At 39.5% G+C, this 24,013-nt stretch overlaps 1 protein-coding gene across 2 annotated transcripts in view; it reads left to right on the top strand.

Moving 5' to 3' along the window:
- Positions 1–4,076, top strand: part of me1 (malic enzyme 1, NADP(+)-dependent, cytosolic) — an 89,232-nt gene extending 85,156 nt beyond the window's left edge. For both annotated transcript variants that reach the window (XM_028018604.1, XM_028018605.1), the window contains 3 exons: positions 560–733; positions 2,115–2,213; positions 2,315–4,076. In XM_028018604.1, coding sequence (XP_027874405.1) covers positions 560–733; positions 2,115–2,213; positions 2,315–2,482 — 441 coding nt within the window. In that variant the 3' untranslated portion in view covers positions 2,483–4,076. The remainder of the gene's footprint in view (positions 1–559; positions 734–2,114; positions 2,214–2,314) is intronic.
- The last annotated feature ends 19,937 nt before the right edge of the window (positions 4,077–24,013 follow it).

Raw genomic sequence — 24,013 nt, 5'->3', positions numbered from 1 at the left:
GTTTTAATTATGGTTTTATTTCCATGGTAATCTTAAGTGTGATTTCATTGGGGGAGCTAATAATTATGACTTTAACTATAAAGTTTAGTTTAGTCCAGTGGTTCCCAAAGATTTTCTGGGCCCCCCTATGGATTACAATAAAATCCCCCCCAAAAAGAAAAAGAAAAATTAGCTGGGCACACATCAGACAACCAGACATAAACCTTTACACATATTTTGTTTTCAAACTCCACTGAAGTTTATTTCACACTTCAGGTTGCAACAAAACAAACTACAAACCATCTTTATAGTGAAACACTTTTGTGTAACTGGTTTCTTTTTTTTCGTTCATCCATACCGCTTCCCATGCCCCACCTGCAATAGTCCTGCGGCCCCCCCTATGGGGTGCGCCCCATACTTTGGGAACCACTGGTTTAGCCACATTTAAATCTTTGGAAATAAGACTCGAAAGCCCAATTCCCACAGCTGATTTCTCAGTGCATATATATAGTGGTCTATACATGTCTATAATGAGGCCGAGAGGTTAACATGCATTACATTGAACTCCCTCTTGCTGCAGGGGCGTGGCATCTTCGCCAGCGGCAGTCCGTTTGACGCCGTCACCCTGCCTGATGGGAGGACGTTCTATCCCGGTCAGGGCAACAACGCCTACATCTTCCCGGGCGTGGGCCTGGGCGTCACCGCGTGTGCCTTGCGACATATCACTGAGGATGTCTTCCTGACTGCTGCAGAGGTGATGCACGAACGGTTGTAGATGAGCACTAAATTGAATTGAACGATGAAAGCTTACACTGAGGATTTAGAGATGGGCTGTGCTATTATGCTGCATTATGTAAAAATGTAATAAAGCATCGTTAAAACGGCTTTATGTGATAATAGACGCAAAATGTCATAACATTTTTTGAACGCATTTTTTTTCCTTCTTTCTGCCACATTATGTAAGAACATTACATTTTGTGGCAGTTAGTACAAAATATGGAGGTAGTTAATTTTTTTTAGAAGTGATGATGGAATGTAGTAATAAACAATCATAAACATCCTAATAATTACACTTCTCATAACGATCATGTTGCAGATTTCAATTGAAACTTTGGTCAATAAACACCGAAGTTTTGCTCTTTTCGGTGACTTTTCAGACTCATCATCAGGGCCCTCTACCTTAAAACACATTCACTGATTGTGTTACATTTTGTGTGTTTTGTTGCGTAACGTGGCTTTAATTATGTTTTGCTACATTTAAACTCCTTATTTCATTACATTGCTACATAATGCAATGAGGCATTACATAATAAGACAAATCATTTCACAATATTGTAGCCTTAAATCCTGCTAGACGTTATTTATTGTATCTCGTCAATACGAGACGAGATCTCGTAAAAACCAGTGCGTTGAAAAAGTTGCGTGTTTTGATTGTTTTGCCTTGAATGACATGTGGGTTTAAGAGTCTGAGTGTCGGCAACTAAAAGTTTGTATTTATTGATCAAAGTTTAAAATGCATAATCTAAGTCGTGATTATTCTTAGAAGCATATTGATCAAGACGAACACAAACAATGGCTCAGATCCTCTAATTGGCCATATTATTACAGCGTCGATGTTTTTAAAATAGCAACCACTGCATTTTTAATAATCGGTTCAAAATATAATAATATTATTACATAATGCGGCAGAAAGTATTACAAAATGCGCTCAAGGATTTATTTTTTCTGACGGTTTTCGTCAGCTGTCGCATAACTTGTCAATACTTTAAGCTTCGTTGCCATGCTGAAAGAATAAAGCCATTCCACAAACAGTTTATTATCGAGCATCGATGGGTAATGTACATTCTTACTCTCGGAAAATGAAAATCAATCCCTAATTAAAGTGATGGTTCTCCGTGGGAGTTCCTGAATACCAGCGACAGAATACCAGACGTTCTGTGTCTCTCCAGTTGTCTCCTAATTACAAGCTCTTCTCTCATAATTACAACATCCGGATCTTGTAATTATGAGATAAGATGCCTATTTTTTCTTCCCCCATAAATGTTTATATAGGTTCTGGATCATCTTGAAACGAAAGCAATTCCTCCTAGTGGCTGGATTAGCTTCTTCACGCTGACATAAGCGCTTTGTTGCAGGCGCTTGCTGACCAGGTGACTGACAAGGATCTCGCCGAGGGAAGACTCTATCCTCCTCTCAGCTCCATCAGGGAGGTTTCTCTTAAACTGGCTGCTAAGGTGAGACCCTCAGCACCAAGTTAAATCCAGCCTGTCATGTCGACATGCGAACACAGCGAGAAGTATAATTCCATCCCGCCCCCAAAATTTTCCGTTTACAGATCATGGATTACGCTTACCACCACAAAATGGCCACTCTTCGCCCCGAGCCGTCCGACAAAGAAGCTCACGTTCGCTCGATCTGCTATAGCACCGACTACGACGACTTCGCCTTTGACTCGTACCAGTGGCCAGAGGACTGCGTAGCTGTGCAGTCGTGCAAACTTTGATGTTCTGCACATAGAAACCAAAACACAACAACAAATAAAAGCCCTTAAAATTGATTATTACCACTGACGTGCAATGTAATCCAAGGATCGAGAGCTGGGATGTAAAAGACGTATATATATGGCAAGCCGTTTTAACATAAATTCGGTTTTACCACCCTTACATTCCAGATATCTCAAATTGTTTTATGACGACACGTTTTAGTGATTTAAGATATCTCTAATTACATTCTGACTAGTCGAAATGACGTCAGATTTACCACAGAGTTGTATGGAGACTTCAGTTCAAAATATCTACAATGAATTACTGACTATCTGTAATACACATTTCAGATATCTACAATAAAATTATGACTAGTCAAAAAGTAAAGTCAAGATATCTCGATTTTAGTTTTGACCAGTCATAATCCTAATTAAATATATCTCTGACTCCAAAATTCAAGATATCTTAAATGTATTTTTTATAAGAGATATGTAAATTTGACTAGTGAAACCTAAATTATAGATATCTTAAAAGGAAATAATGACTAGACAAAACTAAATTAGAGATATCTTGAATTGTAATTTTGACTAGTCAAAATTCCTTTTAAGATATCTCTAAATGAATTAGCAATATCTTGAATTACTCAACTTTTCTATTTAAGATATCTTGAATTAGCATTCTGACTAGTCAGAATGACATTATTGATGTCTTGAATATGTATTCTGTATAGTCAAAACGTCCCTGACTTACGTGGCAATTTGAAAGTTTAATAAAACAATGAAAAATAGAAAAAACGAAAAAAGATGTTTGAAAATGCACAACTTTCATGTTGAAAATGGTTTGACATAAAGCAATTTTAGCTTTTCAAAGCTGTTTTTCAGTGCAGTCGGATTGTGATGAATAAACAGGAAATTATTTGCAGATTACTGAAGCAGTTTTAAAGTCCATGAAGTTTTTGCGTTCTCCAAACATTGCCGAGCTCTTTCTACATTGTGGCATTTACTGTCAATTTTGTGCAGGAAATGTAAAATTCTGCAGGCAGCTGTTTGGACGGCACAAAGGGGCTTCCACGCAATTGTTTATTCAGATATCTAAAAATGTAATTTTGACTCGTCATAATTACGTTTGAGATATCTTAAATTGTAATTACGGATGTGTGACCCTTCCAATGACGAATCCGGTGACGTCATTTGAGATATCTTGAAAGGAATTTTGACTCGTCAAAATTTAATTGAAGATATCTCGAATTATTATTCTTACTAGTCAGAATGTAAATGCAGATATCTTAAATTACCATTACGGATAGTCAAAATGCATTTTTAGATACCTAGAATGTAATTACGGATAGTCAGACCGAATTTATGTTAAAACAGCTTGCCATAGTATGCATAACCTTATATTAATGTACTTTAAATTAACCAAAGACAACTTGAGCATTATTGGTTTGCACTGTGAAATATTGCACCAGTTGCTGTCACCACTTTGTTTTACATAGAGAGGGATGTTATTTTATGGTTTAACTTTTTAATTGTACTGTAATAGTTATTTTATGACTGTGTCGGCTAAAATCCAGACACTTTGCCAAATAAAAAAAAATAAAAGTTTTTGATTAAACGTTGTCTGGTCAGTTTAATGCTCCCAGGGTTATAAATGTTAAAAAGGAACCTATATAACGTTCATGATTTCTTCCTCTTGAAGAAATCATGAAAAAGTCCCGTATGTTCCCCTGCTCGTCTCAAACGGACTGTGGATGATGTTTTGGCTCCCTCCAGTGGTCAGTTGATGTCACTGTGACATATGGATTGCCAAAACTGAGGCACTCCACGTGTGATTTCATGTAACTGTGTGTTTCGTAATTTCACCAAAACTAATATTCTCTTCTCAGGTTTAATAATAAAGTAAATTAAATCAACACCTTAGAAAAGCACAAACAATATGAGCAGGATGAAGGACAAACGGACGCAGCAGGTGAACTGAACCCTTTTGTGATCCTGCCGTATATGTGTGGGTTAAACTGTGGAGAGTGGGGAGTAACATTATTTAATCGATCAATAACTAGTCAAACAGTCTGTGGGTTACCAGAGGCCTCGGCTGGCCCACTGCCCAGGCCCGTCTGAAGCCAGTGCTCCCACTAAGCAAACAGACCAGTCAGCATCCAGTGCTTGGCGTCCCACCTCAGGCAGTGCACTCAGAGCCGTTCGGTCCTCCCAATTTCTTCCGTTCACTCAGCCACTGAATCCCCCATTTTGGCCTTAGGCAACCCCAGTTCTGTCCTCACAATCAATATGTCTCAATGTCAGCACCATCCAGGGGCCAGTTTAAGTGTGCAGGCTGCAGACGGTTTTGATCCTTTGCCAGTATTTATCAGAAATACTGTCACCAGATTTAAGTGTTTTTGCGCATTTGTGTAGAAAGCTTAAAGACTGCCACATTTTTCACAGTTTCTTTGCTCCGATTTTCAGAGATATGTAACTTTTCGCTATTGTTGCTGTTGGCCTAAGTAGTTGATTGGTTTATTACTACATTAAATATCAGGCATTAAAAAGGTTTAAGTTGAGGAATGACTGTATCAACCTAATAAAAGTTAACAGTTGTTTTTAAACAGTGCTAGGTTTTATCCGGCTAGTTTAGCACCAGCGCTAATGCTGGCTAGTAAGCTTAGTCTAGCTAAGCTAGTCATTCTCAGTGAACTGCATGTCCTGGCTGTGGTTGTCAGGGAAATTGTTATAATGCCAGCTTATTGAAACAAACGTAATACATTTTTGTAACAATTTAAGATTTAATCACAAGTTTAGATTTTTGCCTGTTTTCTTGTTAACATGGCAGAACCAACAAGATGAGCAAAATTGTCCTAAAAAATAAGTTAAAAGTTTACAGTCGTTAAGCTACTGCACTGACAATTGCTGCGCACATTGATCGATTAAAATCTACTTATATACTATGCAGGTCGTTTTGTAAGTGTATCTCTAGAAAAAAACTACATTTTGCACGCAGTGAATGAAAATCGGGGGCAGATTTAGTAGAACACCCCTAAAAGAAAATATAGCACTACATACACTTTACACACAATGAGATAATATTCCACGTCTGCTGCTAAATATTTCAGCTTTTACACTTAATACCACTCAAAAAGATGAAGTCTGATGTTTACAACTCGCCCCAACTTTCATCACAGTGATTATAGCAGATCACACACTTTCTCATCCTGCTTTCTTAACTTGTTCATAGTTGCAGTCATTCAAATACAGTGATGGGTTTTCTCATTTACTTCTGTCTACTTTCCTGCAGGAGAAGCAGGATGTTGATGGAGCGAGTGCTGGTTTGGCACCGCCTGCATGTTTTCTGAGCCAACTTTAAGCGTCTGCCTGACACATTGTGGCGCCGCCCTGCAGGCCTTTGATGGATGCCAGTCACAGACAGACTCTGTGACTGGCATCTGTAACCTTACACCCCTCTGACCTTGTTTGCAGTTTCATTAAATGGCACCTTACTTGGACGTTTTGATTAGTGCTAATCAGTAAACCTCCCCCCACCAAACCCTGAGGGGATATTTGCTAGTGTGACTCTGTCTAGCCGCCCTCCCTGTCCTCTTCCATTTGACATTTCCCTCTCTCTGTCCACCAAACTATGACACCAGAATAGCTCCCATTACTTCCAGCGCCTATGATTCACATTCTCTGTCCTTATTGGTCAGGTTGGCTTAGCCTTTTTTCTTACTCATGCTATAAAAGTCGTGAAACCCTAACAACTCAAAGTTTCTGCTCTCAACTGAATGTGCGCTCTAAGGTTTTGCAAATGACCACCAGAGGGCGCACTAACACGTTATTTGAGACGCTCTCAGCTTCCCTCGCTGTGTTTGATGCATCTAAGGTTAGAATCACATAGATGCAGTAACGTATTAAATACAGAGCATGCTGTATTCAAATCAAGTTTATTAAAAACTGCTTTTACTCTTAGGATTAATGTTTTATAGTGAGTTTTATAGATCAAACAAACCCTTTAGATGATACCGATAACCTGAACTAATGAGACTTATTGGAGATGGTAAATAATCACATAAATGATAACAGGAGTATATCAACATTTTTAATAATTGCTGCTCTTTACTCCCGTGACAGTTTTTTATGGAATCATGAACTGGTATCTTACAGATGTGCACGTTTTGCTGTCTTTACTAATTTAATACCCAGCATTAACGGTTATACTTACAGGAAGCTGTGTTAAGTATGTTTCCTGGTTTCCTTGGTAAAGTCTGAAGCCTCATCCAAATGCCACAGCCTGCCTAAATACTGTTGATGACCAACTCCATCCTCCAGTCGTTCAGTCCTAATGAAGTAACTTGGTAACGTTGTCGTGCCAAAGTGAAGTAAAATCTCAAATATTTCTAACACAACATCCATGTCATGGAGAATTGAGGCATGAGAAGCCAGCAGCAGTAAGGTGTATCCAACAGGGCTGACACAATTAATCAGATTAATCGTCACGAATCGATTATTGAAATAATCGACGACTTGTTTAGTAATGGATTAATCGACACGTGGAATGTATACAGACTCAAAAGATGGCATTTCGCAAACAAAAAAAGAAAGATATAATTAAACCAAAAGTGTACAAAATTAATATACATTTTGCATTTAAGATTAAAACAAACATGTTTCACCCAAATCTCCCCAAGTGTCATAGTTTTAGCTTCACCTGGTTCAAACTCACTAAAGGAATGCTGTACATTTTAGGCAATAAAATGTTTATTTTCTTACATAAAATGCTAACTTATTTGTTTATTTTCATCTTTTAATATATCTCTAATATTGCGTTAAGTAAACTGTCAGGTTTTTTTTTTTATGATTAATCGTCAGAATAACTGATTACTAAGAAAATTACTTCCAGCCCTAGTTTTTAATAAAGTATGCGCAACACAAATCAGCACTTTTTACACAATTTAAATATATTTCGGAGCCACACTCTAGTGTTAATGTTGGCTGTAATTTTTTTTTACTTTTTCTTTTTTTCATTTCAGTCATTGTAGTAACTTTATGCTCTAATTATTGTAAGAGTGACTTTATAGTATGAATGCTGATCTGAAAAGTATGAACTGCGAAATATATATATATATATATCTATATATATATATATGTATATATATATACATATATATATATATAGATATATAGATATATATATGAGAAACTTAGCAAAAAGAGGGAAAAAACAGAAAAGATTATTCTGTTTGAAAAAAACCTCGAGGTTAATCATATAAAAATGTCGACACAAACACCCAGCACCACAAGCCTTGACAAGCAGAGAGAGAGGGAGGGAAAAAAGAAGCTATTTGGATGAAGGTCTTGTAAACGATTTGCTTCAGCCACCTACCATCGGCGGCAGGAATCGTGCGGCTCCTCTGTTGTCCGCCGGACAGCGGAGGCTCAGGCTGCCTCAAGGATTTTCTGTGCACCTGCGCGCCGCTCTCTTTGCTTTCCTCTCAGGCACAAAGAGCCACATTTGCGAGAGCTGATGGTGGCTGGCTGAAAGTTGAAGCGTATTGATCGCCAAGTGTCACCAGTAAACGTGAAAGGAATGCAGCCGGCGTGCAACTTTTTCCCCGGCCTCCTTTTCAAATCGACGCATTCGCGACCAGAATGGATGTCGGCACAAAAACCTAATTAAAGGATGAGCCGGTGTTCCCCCCTCGCCTCCGTTTCTCATGTAAAACTCCATTCACGTACTTTGCTGCTCTCTGTCACATACAGAGAAAAACTTTTTTTTTTTTAAACATAACATAAAGAGGAAAGAAGAGTCATGGCAGAATTGTTCGCTAAACTATCGATATCGTTAAACATTTTCAGATTTCTTCACGTTAATCTGCAGATATTGATGTATTTCTACATGCTGACAAAACGTTGTGCATAACTTGTATATTTGCCAGAGGACATAAGTGAAGAGAATGTCACTGAGCACTCGTCCAGAAAACCCTATAAAGCAGCATGGTGGCGGCAGGGTCATACTGTGGGGATGTGAACTAGTCAGTGTTGATGGGTGGAACAAAATTCAGGACGTTTCTGGGATAACATGTCTTAACGCTGCAGTATGTATGTGTTACAAAAATAAATATTGATTTTACACATTTATTAAAACTGTCACCATGTCTTGACAATAAAATATAAGACATGTAAAAAAAAATTAACAAAATAAATACATAATCAAGCTCCTCCCAGTTCTACTATTGCTCTCTGCAAAGATCTACCACTTCCAGTCAGAAACAGCCAATCAGAGCCAGGAGGAGAGGCTTAGTGCTGTCAATCAATGCTGCTCAATGTGCTAATGGCAGAGAAGCGACTTACCTTTACAGGAAAGCCGTTTATCCTGCCGTAAATGCTAACTAGCCTTAGCATTTACGGCAGGCTCTGTTGTGTGGGGAGCAGCTGTAGCGTAGAAAGTGGCAAAATGTGAGCAGCGCGCACACAAAGGTGATTGACAGTGCAAAGAACCCTCCTCCTGGCTCTGACATTGGTTGTTCCTGACCAAGCTGTGTATTTCTGTAGTTGGCACTATGAGAAGGCAGAGGAGCTCAATTTTTTCTCTTTTTTTTCCACAGATTATCTGTCTTATGCTATGTCTCACGAATGTACTTCTAAGAGATGTGTAAGCCTGGGCAAGGGTTCAACTTCCCAATTTGTTTTCAGGCCAGCCGAGAAACATAGTCCCTCTGGTGCGCCCTGGGTTTTCTTCTGGGTCTCCAAACCATATCAACTGTACGGCAAATTCCATGCGCTACAATGGCCCAGTCAAAGTACAGTCCTAAGATTAACTGACATAAAGTAGCAAAAGATGAAAATATATCTTCACCTATGCTCTCCTTCCAATTTAGCTCATCTTTAAGAAAGATTACATAAAATCATGGACATCCCTGACCGTCCTGTTCATGAGACTGTCTTGAAAAATAGTGTCTTCAGTCAGAGGCTTCTTCAAATTTGCTGTAATACAGACCGCTAGAAGATCTTTACTGCTAACAACCATTTTCAAGAACTGAAGAATTTGAATATAAGTTGCAACAACATTTAATTTCCCTTTGGGGCCAATAAAATATTTTTGAATTTGAATTTTGATGTCAAACTAAGAGTAGCAAAAATATTTGCTTGACTAAAGTAGACCGAGGTTTGTGGTCATAAGGTGATACTTTGGAAGGCATTTATTATCCATAATCCTCCCATTCAGAAAGAACCCCTCACAATGCAGATGTTCATCATAACATCTGGCGTGTTCCTTTTACATATTGTGTTTTCATCCCCACTGAGTTATTTGTACTGAATGTTTCTTTTGTCTTGCTATAACTCTAGCTCATTAAAAAAAATCCTAAACATGCACTTCTGATCTGATCCCACTCTTAAACCTGCGTTTCGTTCCTCTACGGCACTCAAAAGGATCTGAATTCTTGTCGTCAATGGCTGTTTGTTTGGTTTTAGTGCGTAGAATATGTTTTTTTCCTTCTTCTGACTGTTTTAGTGTTGAATTGTACTGTAAAATCCTTACTGGCAAACGTCTGAATGGGGCGTCTTTAAAAAAAAAAAAAAAAACAACCTTTTCGTTTTATTAAGCGTAATATTGTGTGTGACCTTAGAAAGTTAAATAATATTCGCATTCCTTTAAAGGCATGCACACTGAGCGACCTCAAACTCTGCTCTACCTTTAGCTTAGCATAGTTTCTACACGGAGGGACTTTTGTTCCCTCAGCGAAATTCCCGGCGCTCGGCCTGGCTGGTGGTGGACTGAACAAGGACCGTTTACCCAGAAAGCACCTCTGCTCGGCAGCTTCCTACTGCTCGGCCGTCCCTGTGAATTATAAGAGACGTCCCCTGTCTCGCGGACGGAAGGCGAAGGTGCGTGCGCAGGTTTCAGCCCGACGGGCCTTTGGTGGGCGCAGGTTTCCGACAGCCTGTTGTTTCTCAGGCGGGTACCACGCGCGGCTGCCAAGCAGTGAGCGCCGACGCCTTGACAACTTTTCCATAATTAGACGAGGCCCCGCACCCGGCGCTCGGGAGGGACTCCGACGCCGAAATCCAACGTGACATGTGTGATCACGACCCAGAGTCGTGTTTAATTAATTTTTTTAAGCACGAGGCGTTCCGACCTCAGTCCCTGCAGCTGTAGAAAAAAATAAATAAAAATAACTAAATCAAACTGAAATGGGACACTTGCTTTCATGTTTTTTGTGTGTGTTTATGTGTTTCACATCAAACTCAACAGGTGGTGAGTCCCAGTTTTTGTAGGTCTTCAGCTTAAGCACGCAGATGGAAACACAGTTTAAAAATAAAGACAAAAAAAAAAAAAAAAAGATGAAAATTCAACATTTATTGAAGCGGCATTACAATGCCTTTAGCTGCCCAACATGTATTTGCCGCTTTTGGAGTAAATGTACATGGTAGACGGGCTTGTGCCTGTTATTCTGCTGCATGCTCCAGATGGACCAACACATGGCAAAAATGTGAAAGGCAGGAAATCTGCATGTGACCTAAATCGCTGGTTTCTGCTCCAACATGCCAACAAGACAGCCTAAAAATGGAAACCGCTGTAGCTGCTGAGAAATTATCTGACGGAATGAGTGAAAATATGAGGAAATGTTTTAAGGGCAAAAAGCAAACTGTTAGCAAGGTGAGTAATAAGCCTTATAACACATCCTTTGAATTTTTCTACATACCTCAACAGCTATTTATTGGTAATTTTAAGACATTTGTGTTAAACTCGTCTCCATTGCAGCGCCCTGCAAAAAGAGTCATAACACTTAACATATTTTGGCACATTACGATCGCAAACCTTATTGCATTTTATTCAGATTTATACCGAATAAATCTGTAGATGCAATTGTAGATGCCACTCCCCCCGGCTGACCCCTGCCCCACCCCCAAAAAACTGAAAAGTGTGGAGTGCTTTTTGTATTCAGTTCCCATTAACCTGAATCTCCTAGATGAAACGACAGCATTCAGAGACAACCGGATTTCAAAGGCTAAATTTCTTTTTACCAGTAGTCAGTCAATTAAAGAATTTATTCTCTGTGCTTGACTTTGTAAGCTTGAAATGTACTTTTTCAAAAACTGTTTAAGAAAATGTTTCAAACCAAACATCTCAATTTTCATATTCAGGACGGTTCAAGAGAAGTCATTTTGTTTCAAATGTAATTTAGAAATGTTAACTATAAACTGGAAGAATAAGACATTGTTGCTATAACATAATACCATGGTCTTACCCACACATCCATCAGTACTTTTTTGTCTTTTGTGGCCTTTATTTGACAGTAATCTGACAGGAAGACATGAGGCAAAATGTCAACATTTTAAAGCGAAATTTGCTGCCAAGCTCACCCCTTTGACTCTCCGCGCTCATCTTTTCACTCTTGCGACTCTGCTGGTGACCGAGGTACAAGATCTTCCGTGAACTAAGTAACCCTCCGCAGGAGAGGCCTTTAGGTCAAAATGGGTAATGCGATCAATCTGTGTTATGTAACATTAAGGCGTTAAAGTTTTTAGATTAATCGCAAGAGTCAACGTGGACAGCCCTTCGATTAATACAGCCATTCTGTGAAGACTTGAGAGGTTTGTTAGAAAACAATAACAATAGTTTCATGGAGTACAACTCAATATTTTATCATAAAAGAGAGAGATTATGGCAAAATTCAGTTGTTTCTGGAGTTAGAAGATTTTGAGTTAATTTCCCCCTCCACATATTATTGTGTCCTTGTTCTCAATGCATGAATGCACATCTAAAAGTAGCTGTATCCATCCATCCATCCATCCATCCATCCCTACTTATCCTTGTAAGGTTCTAGGGGACCTGGTGCCAGAAGTACCCACACGCCAAAGAAAAAAAACTGCTCAGATTGGTGCGATAATTTGTTTTATAAGTACTATTAAGTACTTTATCTAACACAAGGTGATATCTAAGTACAACATCTTTGCCTTTTTTGTATGATTGGTGCATTTCGTTCCTGTTTTGTATACTCGGTGAGTATGAACCTGTTCCAAAATAAACAGCACTCATTAACAAAGGAAGGTAAGCCCACCAACACACTCCATGCTCTCATGACCGGTAGGAGAGCATTGATGTTCAGCCTGAACGCTCGCGATTGGCCGACGTCGCATTCAACGTGCGCGCGTGCTCCGATATTAGCATGCATGTATTTGCAGGAATAGCCTTTTGCAATTGTTCTTTTGATCTTCATTAATTCTGTAATTGTTGGCCGCCAGTGATTTTCTGCCAAGTTTCGTAAACATCAAAGCACTTGCTCATCCTCTCTGAAACCAGACCTAGCCCATTAAATTAACATGCATATTGCATCTTGAGCTCAATAAGTTGCCTAATTAATTGTGAGAGGCAACAACAGCTCCTGCTTGTTATAAAAAGTAGTTTGTGTCCCTTAGCTTGTGTGGTCATGGTGCCTGTCCTGCTGCACAAAACGTGAGTCGCTACGGCGGTCAGATGTATATGTGATGGTGAGCCAGTGTTTTTCCCTTTGCCTATTAATGGCCAGGTCCTCTTTGATGTGGTCAGCATCAGTTGTGGCATGTAAATCTGCCTGCAGTGTTACCTCATTACCTGCTGAAGGCTCCACCTGAGTCCATCCACCTGATGGATGGATGCATTAACCCTCCTGTTATGTTCGTTTCTGAGGTACAGCAAAAATGTTCGTGGGTCAATTAGTGTCAGAAACCAAAAAATTCCTCCAAAACATTTTTGCATCTGATTATTAACTCCAATACTAACCATTTCAATCAAGATTTGTGCAATGATGTTTTATTATTTCTCAGAAATTAAGTATCAATGACAACAATTTACTCATTTGGACATAAAAAATGGAATTTAGATTTTTAATGTCCACTGAAAAAAACCTAGACACAAAAAAACTATAATTTCCTTGAAATTGATCTTTGGTAAAGAAAATTTATATTACAGTTTTTTTTTTTTTACCAATGAGTGATCTTTATAATTGTATTTGAGACACACATACTGTTCTGGGTCAAATTGACCCGCTGATTAAAATCAAGATAAATGAGTCATGCAGAGAGTATTTATGATTTCCATCACTTCTGCTGAGTGTCACTCAGTGTGGGTGGAGTTTGTCCACAGGAACAGAAAAGTTTCCCGTCAAAAGTTGTGTGAACACCTGCTTTCTCGCAGTTTCTTAGTGAAGTAAAGAGAATAGTGAGAAAGTGGGCTTGTGTGTGTCGATATGTGCATGTGTGTGTGTGGTGGGGTGTGTTTGTGTGCGTGTGTGTTTGTGGGTGTGTGTGTGTGTGTGTGTGTGTGTGTGTGTGTGTGTGTGTGTGTGTGTGTGTGTGTGTGTGTGGTGAAATATGGTTCATAGCTGCAAGGAAGCATATAGAAATTGACATTTTTTATCTTTTTATGCACTTTAACCTGACTGCCAGGTCAAATTGACCCGAACAGTATTTATGTAAAAAGTAGACCTAGGGTTTCGTGCAAATGTGCAAAATGAATACATTTTCAATTTATATGTAGAGTGCACCTATTAAGACAAATAGAAAACGTTTCATGCAACAAAAAAAAATACTTCCAACTATTTAAAGAAAAATTTAAAACTTTAACCCGGAACATAACAGGAGGGTTAAACAACCAACAACCAGTGTTTTTTTTTTTGTTTTTTATTCTTTCTGATCAGTTCATCACATCTCAGTTTACTTTAACTGCGCAAAACTTTGTCAATATTTCGCTAATGTGGGAAAAAAAACAACAAACATGTTTCTATTAAAACAAGAAATGCAATTAAAATCACACGTGAATAAGTTTGTTCATTAAAAAACGTGACCCTCCCAACTACTTCCTGTGTTCTTCTTCTTCGTGGTTTGTGCCAGCGGCAAACATTCGGTTGCTGAACATGCGACTCGTGTGATGCGAAAACAGCGTTTCCATTGCAGTTTTGTGAAATAAACCAATTTTGATACAGTCAAAAAAAAACAAAAAAAAAACACCTCATCCAATCAGCAAAACTTTTGATCAAAAACAAGATTTTTGGAAATTGTTGCGTTTACAGCTAACTTATTTTCGGAACGTCAAATCGTGCAATTATATGATAAATAAATTACAGAAATTATTCACATACGGGCTGCACAGTGGCGCAGTTGGTAGCGCTGTTGCCTTGCAGCAAGAAGGTCCTGGGTTCGATTCCCGGCCGGGGTCTTTCTGCATGGAGTTTGCATGTTCTCCCTGTGCATACTCCGGCTTCCTCCCACAGTCCAAAACATGACAGGTTAATTGGTCTCTCTCTCTAAATTCTCCCTGTGTGTGTGAATGGTTGTTTGTCCTGTTTGTCTCTGTGTTGCCCTGCGACAGACTGGCGACCTGTCCAGGGAGCAAGACTTTTAAATATATTTTCTTAGCATTTGGTATAGCTCCCTTTTAAACTGTATGATTTTGGTGAAATATTTTTGGCACAATATTTTGCAGAAATTTTGGCCCTTAGGCTATTTGAAAACAACCTTTGAACAGACATTTCATCCAGCCCACATTTCTGTATTATGCTGATGAATGTTGAGTTTTTTTATTTATTTATTCATTCTTATTCCAGTTGTAGCATCAATATTCCGTCTTGCAAAAAAAAAAAAAAAGCTGATCATACATAATTTGATATCCAAGACTTAGTTGGGAATAAAAGTGAGTGTAACCTTTTAACCTGAACTATATTTCATCAGAATATACACATATAATCCCATCTGGTGCCCAGCGTTGCCTCCCTGCATTAAGCTTCGTCAAACCTCCTTCCGTTTTCCAGCATATCAAAAGATGCATATTCATAATATATATCCAGATTTTAATGGTAGATTTCTGCAAATTGTTATTGTCACGTTTGCTTTCATTCATAGGGAGGAATTATGGGCTAAAATGTGAGGCTTCAGAGTGATTATAGAAATCCACCAAGTCACCAGGAATAAAATCCACTTATGCTGTCACCATGTTTGTAACAAAGGTGTGTTGTCTGTGCAAAAAAAAAAAAATCCTCAAGGACAATTTGTAAACCAACAGCCTGAGGTCATTATTTTATCCCCTAGAGAGGATTCATCATCCATTGTACTGCTCACTGACTACCTCACAGTCCTGAATGTAAAAAAAACAAACAAAAAAAACCAAACACCTGGTCAGACTCTTGACATTGTGCTGAATGGCCACTGTAATATCCTAAACTCCAAACAGAAAATTCCCATTTAAAAAAAAGACTCTTGGGAAAAGTGTCATGGGTCAAATGATCCCCTGGGAGACAAAAAAAAAAAAAAAACACCTGAAAAACAAGCAGAATAAATCAATCAATACAACATATGAAAACATGTTTGTATCCTTGTCTTAGTGAAAACATAGTGTGTGTCCATCCTCCACGTTGACGCGTATAGGTGGATGGTTAATTATCCTTTGTGGAGGGCGACACTAGCCTGGAGGCCAGGCCACGCTGGTCTCTGTGAGCACAATACCTGTAAACAACGAGTAACTGATTGAAAACACTGTCACATAATGGAAAAGATGATGAATGGAGAGCCGGGTTTCTAATCAGAAAAACCCGTATCTGCCGATAGGTAAAGAATGGGTCCGAAATAATACGTGTACTGATGTGTGTTTGAGTGTGTGTCTCTCGCAGGTGTGCATATACATGTCTAAATGTTCACGCCCACAAATTACAGGGAGTGCGGTTAATATGTTTCTATCAGTTTATTTCAGCATTGCGTCTCCTGTTCGAGCAATATTGCTTCCGAAGTTAAAACTGCGGCTTTGTTCATCCTTTGTTGTAACGAAATGAAACAAAGTGTGGAAATGTCCTCCAATAAAGTCAGAATTTTGGGAAAAGTTTACGCAAGGCTTCTTGTCTGGAGACCGCCGGTATTTTCAGATTTCAGATATTATTAATAATCTTTCATGTTTAGAGGAGATCGTTACACCTTGAGTCAGCTGTGGTTGTCATGCCAGGCCACTGGGTGGCGCTGTGATTTCAGGATGTTGTCGAAACACGCATTTTGACCCTTGGCTTCCACATCCCTGGCTCCCAGAAAACTCAGATGAAGAAAGTCCTCATGTAGCAAGTATATTACTTACCAGAAGTCAAACAGAGCACCATGCTATCCGCCATTGTTTTTGTTATCTGCATGCATAGAGCAAATCGTGCAGGCATGCGTTCTGCGCACCTGTGGAGTGCTTCACACCTCATTGCCAATTCAAAGACCCATTTGTGACAAAGCTTCATCTTCTTGTCTTAAGACGTTGCTTCAATATTTCCGCTTCCAACTGCTATTTAGTCACAGTGTCGTTCAGGTTGGGAAGTGCACCAGTATGTCCCGTAGCAAAATATCCCCACAACGTGATGCTTTTATCTTCTCAGTTGGGATTGTGTTAAGAAATTCCCGACTTTCCCATTTTTCTTCCAAATTGAATGATGGTCATTATGGTTTGTCGTGGAAAAAAAATGCTATTTCTAAGCACTGTTCAGGTGAAATCACTCTATCAGGTTTATTCATATATTGTGCACAATACAGAGAGCTTGTAGGACAATCAGTAATGAAGCAGGTCTGGATGAGAAGCTCTGCCAGGCAGAGGCAACACATGAGTTTTATACCAAGGATAAAGAATTAACAACAAGGGGCGAGACAGTCTGGTTCTGATGCAGCTCTAGAAAACAACTTCCAACCTTCTATGTGACCTTAATGTAATTTTGCCATCACAGGTCATAAGCCGCAATTTGTAGTTCAGGTTTGGTTGTCGGACTCTGTGTTGCTGTGCAATGAACTGGACACTTACGACCCTGCAAAGATGAAACATGGACAGACGGACGGAGTGATTAGCCACCCAAAATCCTAAACATCAGATAGCTCAAGAGACTTATTGAAGATCTGACTGAAGATGTGGGCCAGTCTGTCCATCAGGAGGGATCGATGGGCATTTCCTTCTCATCCAGAAGACCATGATTTACAAATCAACTATAAACTTCAACTGTGGCGACGGTGGGTAGTCGTCTTGTGAGCAGAAGGTTGTAGGTTTGATTGCAGCTTCCTCCTGCCACATGTTGATGTCCCCCTGGGCAAGGCATTTAACCCCAAAATTGCCTACCGATCTGCGTATTGTTGTAGATCATGTGTTTGTGAGTGCGAATGGGTGAATGTGACTCTGGTACAAAGCACTTTGAGTGGTCAAAATGACTGGAAAATCGCTGTGTAAGTTCAGTTAGCCCATTCCATGTGTTTTAAGTGTTTCTAACATGAAAACCTTTACAAAGTAGTAAAGGTTACAGTGTTCAATCAATCAAATGTAGAAATGTAGCGTTTCAGAACCAGACCCACATCATACTTTGTCAGTCTTATTTCTACCCTTTTCCTTCGTTGGTCTTTCCTAATCCTACATCAATCCCAAACCTGACCTTTAATTGCAGAGATACCTTTCATATGCTCTTTATTTCATATATAGGAAAACAGTTGAGTCCAACTCTCCCGTTTCTGAAATTGCTGGTCTTTCTGGGTCACTCGGCCTTGTTCTAGTTCCTCTCCGCTGCCGCTCGTTCCGTTTCCTCAGGCCATGAAAGCAGGTCTGCACAGCCACACGACCCCGAGGCGATGGGTAAACTCAGGCAGGTCTTGGGCTCGGAGGTGCCGCTTCATATTTGCAGTTTTGCGGTCTGAAGACCCTTGGTGATGGGCCTGGACGTGATGGGATAGGAGTAGAACTAATCCAGTGGACTGGTTGGGGCGGGTTGGGACTCTGGTGTCCCATTAAGTTTTGCCTGGAGGATCATAAGGTTACAATTCTGAGAGTCTGGACTAACCCTGGACACTGTGAGCTGACACACAGCGATATCAGTCGAACTACCAGAGAGCAAAGACCGGTTGTGGTATCAGAGTGACAGCAGGGGGAAGAAATTCACTGGATTGTGAAAGGACTTTTCAAAGCTAGAAAGAAATAAACCGTTAGACTTTCCTGACAGTTTCAGCTTTGATATATTATTGGAGAAAATCAAGAGACGTTAGATAATGCATTTGTTACAAGATCAAATACGAGCTCATGCTTAGAAATGTCAATCCGTCATTATGCTGCAAAGAGCTCCACTTTCTAACTCAAGCTGTTTGCATTTAGCATCGGAATCAAATCATTTTCTAAAATATATTAGAATGTCGTGACACAACGACTTAAAGACGCCTCATTGTCACTTCAAACACATTAATTATCTTTCAGTTTGTTTTGATTTTGTGTTAGCCCCTGCTAATGGTGTTAGCTCTATATGTACTGAACAGCAGATTCAAAGCCAGTCACACCTGTTTGTTTCAACAGATACGTTGTGTGGAGTGGCACGTGAAAACTTTAAGTCCGTTTGCCTCAATCCAGACATTTTGTCCCAGTTAAACTCCACAACCTCGAGTACTCTTGTTTCGTTTGTCCACTGGACTCCACTTTAACCTAAACATCGGCCCAGCATGCATAGCACAGGTGAAAAAAATGGCAACCTCCATAGGTGAAAAACATAAGATATGCAATTTTTTAAGTACTTGTAAATCGTCACGTATCACAAACAATGTTCAGGTTAATAGGCAAATTACAAGTTAAAGACATCCACATCCATTTTTTTTTCTCATCACTCCAAAACATTTGGCACCAAAATGAAGCATAAATTGCTGGAAAACAATAAAAGGCAGGAACGTAAAAGTTATTTACTACTTTGACAAGAATGTCTTCCTCTGTTTTTCATCCCCGTCTTAATCGGAGTTTACAGCTCAGGATCACACCGTTCTTGATAATTCAAACATTTTCTAGGTGTGACCTTTAAGACAAACCTATTCCCTGCAGGCACAATTGCTCAAATAAGAGCTGATGTAATGAGACTCTATGATGTCCTCAGGAAATGCCCCTGTTAGCTTCCCTTTTATCTTCTGTGTTGGGATGTTGTAAGTTATTAATTGCCCCCATTCCAAACCGTCTTTATTGAATATGACAATCCAAACAGGCCTCGTCTTTGTACCTAACAACATGAAGGCAAGTGAAGGATTGCAACGTGGGGAGAGAGAAGAATAATTAAAATCAAATTACTGACCAGTCAATTTGGCACCACATGTAGAAGTGTGAAAGTATAGCAAACACTAATCTTCACATGAGTATTTTGACACTGACCCGTTTCAGCCTTCGGGAGACGGATGAATGCAGGAGCAACGTTTCCTGAGGTCCAACTTTTTACCGCACAATGCCGGCACGTTAAAGTGGAGCTCTATAGAATCTGCACAATGCGCGCTCTCGAGCAAGCAGTGAGACGGTGCTAATGTATCGCGTAAATGTGTTGCGGTTCAAATCATTTAGAAGGACACGGGCCTGGTGCCACGGCCATGTATATAATATCAACCTGGTAATGTTTGCAACAGTGAAATGATTGATTTTACGGAACGGCCTCAATAAAAAGCAAAATGTTATTGTGGACGCGAGAATAGCCGTGTTCTTGAAGGACACGGTGCTTTGAAAAAAGTATTTGTACTCTTGAACTCTTCCCACCTTTTGCCAAGTTACAGCCACAAACGGCAACAAATTCCACGACACAATGACATTCAATTTGTCTCAAAAGACATGTCGTCTTGGGGCTCTTTCCAAAACACAGATTCAGTTTGTATACATAAATGCAAAGTTTTCATGAAGTCAACTCAGTCCAATCACATAAACACGTAGCTTAGATCCTAGTAATGAAATAATTCAGTTTATTATGCCGACTGCTAGAGCCGGTAGCCGGTTCGACCTGAAAGAACATGGATCAACAATAGGAGGATTTCATGGGGTTGTGATGGCTTATGTTTCATTCATAAAAATAAATTTACAGTTTATTAAAAACTAGAGGACCTAGATTTTCATTTTTCACTTAAAATTTTTGTCATTTTCATTAGCCTAACTCTTTAGTTGACTATTTGCAGAGCACACATGTAGTTGACTTTATTTCTAGGTCTGTTGTACTTTGCTTGGTGGTTAATATGCAGCATATTGATTTCTTTGTGTTTTCAGTTGCCAGTTAAATCGGAGTTGCAGGTGGAGAGCCACAAAAGAGAGCTGTCCCGATTGGAAGGAGAGGGGAAGTTTGTTTTTATCATTTGTTCAGCTTTTCTTTTACTGTAGGCAGCTAGTTCTGATCTAATGGTGCTGGTTGAGGTTATGTTTTAGCGCCATTCTGACCTGTATTTGTTTGTCAGCTAAATCTTTGTGTGTTAATTTCTGAGTCATTGTGTGTCAGCAGTGGTCTGGTCAGTCACTGTTTAAGTTTCCAGTCATGTCTTGTCTGGTCGGTTTGTGTTTGAGTTTCTTTTCTTACCACCTGAGCGGAAATCAGTTATGTTTTGAGCCTCGTTTCTATTCTTTTGAAACAGTTTTTGATTTTTATGTAAACATATTAAGAATCTTTTTGGGAAACGTCCAGCATGTTGTGTGCGATATCTGAGCCCTGTAACATTGTGGTATATTAACCAAGTGTTTGGAACTCTAAATCTTTAATTTGTCCGTGTGAATCTTCGCGGCGCTCGCGCCATTAGGAACAGCTTAGACATGAGTGTCCGTTTTCAAATAGCTATGGAGACATTTGAATGAGAGCCGTGTTTATGCCGTCATCCACACTGCACTTTACCAAAGCGGGTCTGAGTGCGAGCTATTTGAACTAAACGTATTAAAGCTTTTCATTTTCTCAAGAATGAAACTTAAGAATGCACACTCGCAAATGTCTGCGTCAAAGCACCAATCTGAAATGTCACGTCTGAAACTACAATAAAGCATTATTTATGCCCGCTGTGGCAGAGTGAGAGAATCTGCCATGAGGCAGCGCGGTGCCGTCCTCTGTTCCAGAAATAACGGCTCTCGTATGGCTCTCAAGTTATTGCAGGGACAGATATTATGTGCTTCATTTCCTCCCAGTAATAAGTAGCATTAGTGGGAGACGAGCCAATGATTTGAATCCCTGTGAAAATGTCAATACAAGAGGCAGTATTGAATTGACTGGTGCTTTTTGGTCTTTCAGACGTCTAAAGAGTGAGACAATGATTATGTGCCGTAATCATTACGTTTCGACCGATTGTTTTTGCTTTCCGCCCTCCCTAGAAGCCTTGGAGGTAGGAAGTCATCCGTGACTAGCATGTCTTCTTACAGCAGTCTCTTCAGCAGAGATCTTAGGCAGCAGAGACAAAAATAAATCATTCTGCTCCCCATTCAAAATCACTTGACCAGCTCCCTTCTCTCTCCAGACTTAATGGTCTGACAAAGTGAGGTTGGTCAGTTAAAGAGTCCTGTCCTCTGAGGTCTGAGTAGTTTAGATTTGACAAGCCGACGAGGCCTCCTTCAATGGCAAATACATGCTTCCTTTCAACAGATTGCAAAGTCCAACATTGTACCACTCTCCTTTCACCCACACTGTGAATTCAATGGAAGTTAGACGGCAAAGTCTTCGGCCGCGGTTGGAAACGACTTCTGGGTTTGGCTTTGGACAAAAGTGTGTGAACGCGCCCTTGCTGTTGTTTTCCTCCACGGGAAATTTTGTTCCAGCACAGACCTTGAAGCGGTGGTGCGCTTTATTTGCAGTTGGATAAAAGAGGACTACGTATCCCAAGACCACGGCGTGACCTCTTTCAGAGCTCGTGAATTGATTGGATTCAAAGAGAGAATTACCAAGGCCGGTATATTCCGATTGTTGGGGAAAAATGTCTTTTGAGAGGGCAGAGAACTAATCAAGATAACCGATGTTCTTTATGGTTCCCCTAATTCTTTTTAGACAATTTATGTACACACCAAAGCTCACACTTTGATGATCACTAGTTGTTGTTTTTTTTTGTGCTTTGAAGTTTATTCGCTCCCATCTGTTGGGAAGGAGTCTGCATTTCTTCCTGCAGGTATTTTGATACTTAAATATTCCCTGTTATTGACTGCGAGTTACTTCCTACCTTAGAGAAGATGGAATGAAATAAAAGCAGGGACATTTATCACTTTTCAGATGAATTTTCAAATTTTAGACGTGCGGCTGTACTAAATTGGTCAGTTGCAAAGGAAAATCATTTAATAATTCCACATTCATTCATTTGTAGTTATCTCATTACATTTTATTTCTTAAGCTTCATTTCATATTTAACTATATTCAGTAAGCATTGTAAATAATAATAATAATAATCACACTATATTTGATTACATGTATTTTCTTGTGTTTAGTTTTGCTCATCTAAGTTTCTATGGAATCTTTATTAAGTAATCCACAACTTCCTGTTTCTTTGGAGTGTAAATATTACAGACCTCTGTCAGTCTCTTGGTACACACACACACACACACACACACACACACACACACACACACACACACACACACACACACACAGACATATTTTCCATATATGATGGGAAATATGTTGTTTTTTTTAAACTACTTCATCTGTAAACATTCTTTTTTTATGCAAACCAACCGAAGGAAGAATAGCTGATGCGGTATTTGCTGCTGGTGCTAATGGGGCTCTCGATAAACATAAACATCTTAGTGACCAAATTTCCACCAAAAAAACAATGAAACAGACATTTTCCATTCATGTGCCATAGAAATAAACACGGAGTTTGCAAAACTCCATGTTTTAGAAAAAAGCTTGCGCTTTTTTTTGTGACAGAAAAACTGAGTGTGATAAACTTATTATCAGTTGTTTATTTTCCTAAACAATTGTTAAAAACACATTAGTGGAATAACTTGTAGAACAATACTGTGATTCTGAGAATGAATATATTTTCATATCACAATACATTACTCCTGTTCCTTTGTATAAGGAGAGAAATTGAATCTACTCTGCCTCAGATGGGTTCTTGATAGATTTGGGGCAAATGTAAACATTTTATTTTAATTTGACTGATATGACCATAAGACATAAAAATATAATTAAGTAGTTAATCAATTTGCCCTGCGACAGACTGGCGACCTGTCCAGGGTGTACCCCGCCTCTCGCCCGGAACGTAGCTGGAGATGGGCACCAGCAACCCTCCCGACCCCATTAGGGACAAGGGTGAACAGGAAATGGATGGATGGATAGTTAATCAATTGGAGTTATAACGAACCGCCTATGAGGCCTATCACTCAAGCATCATGTTATTTGAAATTGCAGGAAACTTTAAGTTAAAATCTGGTGGACTCAACCAGGACAATGGATCATCACAGAACTTATTTGAATTGAACTGAACTGGACAAAGAGAGGAGAGGCTAATCACTGAAGAATTTATTTATATTGAATGTTTTCCGTTTCATAATTTCGGCCATCTTAGAATTTGACTTAATCGGTACGCGGCATGTGGGGAAAAATGGCGCCACGACTTCGCATTAGATCGCCTACACAGCCAATTGGAGCTGCCGAAAACACTGGTTGCAAGGCAGGTTAATGCTAGTTTTGAATGCGAGGCTCGCATCGTCTTGTTTCTAAAAGTCCCACGGTGAAGAAAAGGACCAAAAGAAACAGGGAACCAATTATGATAACGAGACTGTTCCTCTGTAAAGGGATGGAAATAATGACGGCGGTTTTCCGTAGTTCCGTTCGTGGGCCTGAT

The sequence above is a fragment of the Xiphophorus couchianus genome, chromosome 5, assembly GCF_001444195.1.
Source record: "Xiphophorus couchianus chromosome 5, X_couchianus-1.0, whole genome shotgun sequence".
Lineage (NCBI taxonomy): Eukaryota > Metazoa > Chordata > Actinopteri > Cyprinodontiformes > Poeciliidae > Xiphophorus > Xiphophorus couchianus.
Note: the sequence above shows the minus strand (reverse complement) of the source record. Positions and strands in the feature narration are given on the sequence as shown.